At 40.4% G+C, this 6,667-nt stretch overlaps 1 protein-coding gene across 1 annotated transcript in view; it reads right to left on the minus strand.

Annotated features, from left to right (window-relative positions):
• Positions 1–5,525, minus strand: part of RAD51C (RAD51 paralog C) — a gene marked incomplete at its 5' end in the record, with an annotated part of 17,459 nt that extends 11,934 nt beyond the window's left edge. The window contains 4 exons of the mRNA XM_009695464.1: positions 816–947; positions 3,731–3,864; positions 4,843–5,009; positions 5,267–5,525. Coding sequence (XP_009693766.1) covers positions 816–947; positions 3,731–3,864; positions 4,843–5,009; positions 5,267–5,525 — 692 coding nt within the window. The remainder of the gene's footprint in view (positions 1–815; positions 948–3,730; positions 3,865–4,842; positions 5,010–5,266) is intronic.
• Positions 5,526–6,667: the final 1,142 nt, after the last annotated feature.

Raw genomic sequence — 6,667 nt, forward strand, 5'->3', positions numbered from 1 at the left:
AGCTCTCAGAGGAAGAACAAGGGGAGGCTTATTTTTAGCAGTTAGGAACAAAAGCCAATTGCACGTTGTGGGTGACAAGGTCGCAAGTCACCTGGAAACGGTTACAAGCACAAGCACCATTTTGAGACTCTGTAAGCTCTAATTCCTGAACAATGCTTTGCTGTGCTGTAAAAGACTTGCCAAAACAACTTCTGGAACAGAGGCAGCTTCCGAGTGCCATCTGCTGGCTCCGCGGCTGTAGATTTGCTGGCCTCCATATCGGCGTAAATGATGTAGAAACAATGCCCAGGAAGGAAGATATGGGTTTCCACGGATGCTAGAAGAGCAAGCCAAACTAGCAGATAAAGTGGTTTTCCTCCCCAAGAACAGTTCCTCCGCTAAAACCGTAGTTTATTTTTAAACGAAGGATGGAAAGTTATGTTGGAACTGCTAAATACTCTGATGTATTTTAATGCATGCGCTTTGTAGGTAAAAGTCACCAAAGGAACATTCCTTGTCCAATCAAATCATTAAAGAAGATGGTGTGAAACAGCACGACAAACTGATACACTACCAGCTAATTAAGATCCACTACATGTTCTTAATGCAAATTTTACTTATTTTGGCAAGTCTAGGAATCTTCCACCTAAACAGTTTTGCCTGTGCAATCCATCTATATTTACTAACCAAACTGGCAAACACGAATGTAGAAGACATTCTTGCAGTTTTCTTTGCTCTTCACAGATAGACAATCACAATTCACATTTGCTTAATTCTTTGTAATTTATGTATTCTAAAGTAGCATCTTTTGTGATTTAAACCTGCCCTGGACTTACCGCTGATTTATGATCATTTGCTATGATGATCAGCTGTTGTGCCAGACCATTCAAAAGCCTTGTTCGAAGCGAGAGGTCCTCAAAGTCATGGCGAAAAGGAAATGCAATTCCATCAACTATCACCAGTCGGACCTAAATGCAGAAGAAAAGGAAAAACTACCATTACTATCCTACAAATAAATGACAAACAGCAGTAAGACCTCTTTTTAAGTGCAGTGGAATGTTTTATATACGGTGATGACAATCTTTTATTTCATACTCAGATGTGCATGACAGCCTATCGTCTCTCTGTATCGGAGATGATCAGCACTCCACGAGACTGCAGGGTAAAGAGCCTCAAGCTCCAAACACACTAATACACTTGCTAAGTGCACTACTGCATTATGCATAGATACTACCTCAGACCATGGCTACGCTAGCTTAAACAAAATGCTGCACTAAGCTCTCCCATTAGTTAACTCAGGACAGAGCTGCCCTTCCAACTGTTTCCAGTTTCAGAGCTTGCTCACTTACAGCTACCTGACTTATCTCTGCAGCACCTGGCACAGAATACAAAATAACAAAGCTGGACTTAAAGCCTTGCAGAAGACAAGCTGGAGAAAAGAAAAAAAAATAATCATTAAACATCAGAATTGTACCTCAATCAACTCTCCACGAACACCAATTTATTTCACCTTCTCCCTCAAAAATTAAATCCAAACCAAAATTAGAATACGTACTGTCTGTAGTCACTGTTAACTCATCTGATTCTAAGGCTCATGCCAGCGATCTATCTTAGAAACACAGATTTTTAACAGATGCTTAAAGATATTCCAGACACTATGTAATGAAGCCGAGTATCTATCTTGCCTGAAGATGTTTGCTTTGCTGAATTATTTCTTTTGTAGCAACCATTAGCTGAAGCTAGAGCACAATGCTGCTGCTGGCTCATCACCCTGAAGACACTATATAAACATTAGTCTGGGATTTTGATTCATTCTAACTTCATTTGTTGTAGCTGTTTTGATGACCCAAGTTTGTCTGAAATACAGAAGGGAGATGGATAGTCTTACAGTGTCTGCATGTTCAGATGCCATTCAAATCCTAGGTATCTACAAGTTCCTGCATTAATGCACAAGATAATAAATTGGAAAGAACACAAGGAAACTCATTTCTTGTATTATTGATTTAACTCATTGCTAGGAAGTTTCTTTGCGACTGGAACCTACAAGCCTGCAGGAAACATCCCTCTGTGAAATGGCCCTGGGCCTCCAACGGAAAAAAAAAAAAATTAAAAAAATCTTAATTTGAAAAAGATTAAATAGAGTTAAAAGAAGATATTCTCATTTTTCCTCCTTCCTGCAAATTCTTTTCTGTAAGCATGTACATCTTCCTCATGCATCATTTCTTTACTTTAAGAACAATCAGTTTAACAGTGTAAACATGACTCATGCTAGAAGGGAATGTATACAGTTATATGACTTGCCTATCAGATGAATATGTCCAGACAAGATGCAATTTAATTTATTTTCTCCCAGTTGCACTTGTTATAAAATAGCAAACAAGTAGACTTGAAGTATTCAAAAGTAGGCTATATAGAGAAAGCTTGGTAACACATGCCTTCTGCATGTCACTTTGTCTCTACTAGACCTTAAAGAATTAGGTTTATTATGACAAGAATATTTTCTAGCATAGTCTTTTTCATATTGTTGGTCCTTCTCATATTATTAAGAGGATCTCAAACTAACTCAGATTTCCAAATGACATTCTCTACAACTATGTCTCTCAAAAAAACCCTAAAACCTGGAGGCTTCCTGTGGTCCCAGTCTCAGCTCCAGGTTTGCACAGAAGGATCAGGCTAATTTTAATGAGAGCTGGACTGCAATGAGCAGTCTGTCAAGTCATTTATAGCCTGTCCAAGGAATCACCAGAAGGTCTTATGGTTCTCCAGCAACCTTCAGCAGTATTTCAGGCTCCAGGCCAAGCACAGATAATCAGCACAGATGGTACCAGAGAACTGCAGCCCAATGTAACTGTGCTAATGAAGCCATGTACTTTCCACAAGAGCAAACACAACAGGGCACCGTTAGTACCTGGCAGAGAAAGGGAAATACCAGACTACACTAAGCAAAAGTAAGACTCCCATCTGCGCTTTCAAGAACATAACAGTTTCCAAAAAGGGAAATTATATACAAAAGACAATGTAACTAAACAACACTGGTTTGCCCTCTGTTAGAATGGGGCACAAGTCATCTTCCCCAAATCTTGTTAGGGAGTCATCTACTGTGCAGAATCTAGAAATCTAGAAGGGAGGTGGTGAAAAATCTGCCTTACAATAGCATTTCACTAAGATATTAGGTACTAGGAAACTTCTTGGCTGTAGTCCACCCAAGAGTCAAGCTGCAGGCTTTGGTTGCTTGTAGCAACAGAAGATGTATTGGAAAAAAAAGGAGAAGAGTCACTTTCTGGATGCCAAAATGGTGCAGGATGCTTCTAGTGCTCAGTGATCTTCTAAGGACAAAAAAAAAAAAAATGGCACTAAGCCTTTCTGATCCCCCTCCATCATGGTCATCACGTGCACACCTGGCTCAGAGACTCTTTTGTAAAGTCGCTTTGTGACGATTCATAACTCAGTGCTCCTAGAAATGTAACAACATGCAGCAACATAGATCCAGTATCAAAGCGGAGATTCAGGATGATGGCAGCAGCAGTAGCAAAAGCAAATTGCTCTCAAGAGTACTTGGGATGGGAACGAAAAGGCAAACAAGCACGCAAGCTTTACATTTGTACTCTGGCATCAGCCAATACATTACTGCCAAGCTGATGAGGTACCAAGGTGTTACTCATGTTACTCTTGCTATAACAGATGAACATCCCTGAAAATCTTTAGTGTGAAGATGAGTGATATCTTTTGATAAGTCTGCAATAACCCTTACCTTCGAATGCTCTGAAAGAAAGTCTGGGAGGAGGTAGACCTGTGCAAGAAGCTCTATGTAGTCACGGCAACGGAAGTAGTATATGTGAGAAAGGATACTTTCAAGACAGAAAGTCTCCAAAGCTTTTAGATGATCTGAGAACAAATAAATAGATGAGTAAAAGAGTCGGAAGTCTGTACTAGCATATTGTTTCTTTCATCATTCTACCAAACTAGACCCTCCACATATAGCAACAGCAAAACCCTCAGTAACAGTCAAGGTAAAGTGTGCGGGAAACATACCTTCCATCTGGTTTGAAAGTCAAGAAGGTGGTGAGCAGATGCTATCTCAGCATTTGCACACAGATACACCGGAGCCTCCAAGGGAGTGCTCCAAAAATGAAAAATTTATTTCTGAAAAAAGAACTTTTCCAGTAAATCATTTTCAAGCCAGAACACCACCAGGGGACAACAGTGACTATTAATCATCCATTGTTTAACGTACAGGCAGTAGCTCATTTAATATGATGTCCTTTTCCCTCAGTTCAAACAGAAGTTTGCTGCATAAAATACTCTAAGAGTAACATAAAAGTTGTGTCAGTATCCCCAACAGACTGATGACTTACAGAATAAAACTCTTTATTAAATGCAACCTGGCTACATTGACCTTATGAAGGAGCTGAATTCCAGCTACAGTTTTACAATATGGGGCTTCAGCAGCAACATCGCCTTAAGAAATTCTGCCGTTCCTCTTCTTTTTCCCCTGCTGCTCTTCCTGTCCCTGTGTTGCAGCACATTACCCCTCAGTTTTGCTGACAGAGTTGTGTTTGGGTTTTGCTGTAAATTTGATCATTAAAGTGCTAAAAAAAAAAACAAACACCACCAAAACCCCACAAATCATCATGTAGAAAAAGAATTATTCTTAAGTAGATCAGCTCAGTCTGCAGCATAGCTCTATGTACTGATGCAGTTCAGGGTATAATACCTACAGGTGGAAATAAAAGGCTGGCAGCAAGAACCCCTTAAGCCAGTGCTGCTGCTGAAACCTTCAAACTGTAAAACTGCAGCCTACGAGACACTTGTTTCACTCAGATCCTGGCCTACTAGGCAGGAAGAAATGAGTTAGCAACGTACCTTCTTCTTGATGAGCTTCAGCAATAAGCTGGCAATGCTGCACACAGGCAGTTGCAATATCCACTACTCTGTCTACCATAAAGCTTCCTTCAGTATCAATGAACACAGCTTCTCCAGCTACGCCCCCAAAGCACTCTGGGATCTGTACGTCTACTGCCAACTGCATACTGCCATGGGAAATAGAAAAAAGATAAATATTTACATCACAAAGCTCTCCCCTCCCAACTCACTCCTAAAGTGACATTTCTGCTGAGGAATACACGGAACAGGAAGCAGTACAGCCATTATCACGATTATATTTATAATGCCGTAGAAGAATCAGAGATTGCGGTCATGACAACAAGAAAAATGAACTCTCTTCATAGTTAAATTAAACAAAGGAAAATGATTCTCAGTTGCCCCAAAGTAATCTAAAATAAAATACCATAGCTGTGTTTTCCCGACACCAGGAGCTCCACAGATCTCGGTGATTTTTGTTAGTTGCACACCACCTCCCAGAATATTGTCTAGAGCTGAACAAAAGGTGATGATGAAGCCCTGGGCTTGCTCTTCTTCCAGAAGTTCCAGTGCTGTGCACTTTCTGGTGGTGCCTGATCCCTCAGCGGTCCTTGCTGCATCCCCGTGACATGCCTGCCTCACGACCTGTAATGCTTCCAGAGCCTCTTCTTTGGAGATTCCAATTTCTAGAAAAGTCAAAACCATGAAATACTACCTTATTTCTATAAACAGTGATTTATTTAAAGTATGAAGAGATAATTCAACTTGTTTGACAGAACTTGATCATTCTGCAGTGTAACACAAAAATAAGAATCCTTTTACTATAACGATACACACAGCTTGCGAACACCTCTGGAACTAATGATGTGATTTTCAAAAGAACTCAGAGCAATGATGCCCTGTGTTCATTCAGGTGACAGTAAACTATCTGCAAATAAAAAAAGTTAAAATTCAAAACTGCTGTTCATAGATGTGGATAAGATCTGGCAGAGCAATTCACCTATTCTGCACTGAATGTGCTATCATATTAATTTCATTCGAAGTAAATAAGGCCCTGTCAAAGAAGTCAGGTTGCAAACTAGTAAGTGACAGGGACACCTCCTGATTGCGCTCCGAATTCTCAAGGTATTCCAGGGCTGAGCACCTTATGCATCATTTCCAGGTCTGAAACACAGATCTAGTAACAGAGACGAGATATCTGCAAATCTCTCTGTGTGCCTACCTTTATACACACGTACCCATCAGGATCTAGGTACTTCACTCTGATCTTCAAGGCAAAACTAATACCACACATTATCATAGATAATAAAACTACTGATAATAAAATTATGATACACTTCTTACAATGGCTGTGCAAATCTTATTTTAGCTTCTTGAAAAAGGTAACTTTCCAACTTCTATCATAAAAGTTTATTTTGTTTAAAGCATGTACAGTTGGGGAAAGAAGAGGAATGAGAGAGACAGAATCCTCTGGTTTTTCTTTTTCTGTATCTCATTTACATCGACCACTCAGTGTCAGCAAGTTCTTTTATCAGAATCGTGGTTTTTTTTTTTTTTTTGCTTAGGCACACGTGAAAGTCAGTAAATACCTACTTTGCTCAATTCTCTAGGCTCACCTGAGGTCTCAGTCAGATTTCTGGGGGGAGCTGCCCCACAGCACCTCACTATGGATCAAGCGCCTTATCCACCCCAGCTGCTTCATATGCGTTAACCACTTACACAGGCGAGACCCTGCTGAAACCCCAACCTTATAAAAGCTACTACAAAAGTTTCGCAGAAAGGAAAGCGTTGTGGAAGGGCTGCGGGGGATGTCCCGCGCCAACGCGCC

The sequence above is a fragment of the Cariama cristata genome, unplaced genomic scaffold, assembly GCF_000690535.1.
Source record: "Cariama cristata isolate BGI_N322 unplaced genomic scaffold, ASM69053v1 scaffold1472, whole genome shotgun sequence".
Taxonomy (NCBI): Eukaryota; Metazoa; Chordata; class Aves; order Cariamiformes; family Cariamidae; genus Cariama; species Cariama cristata.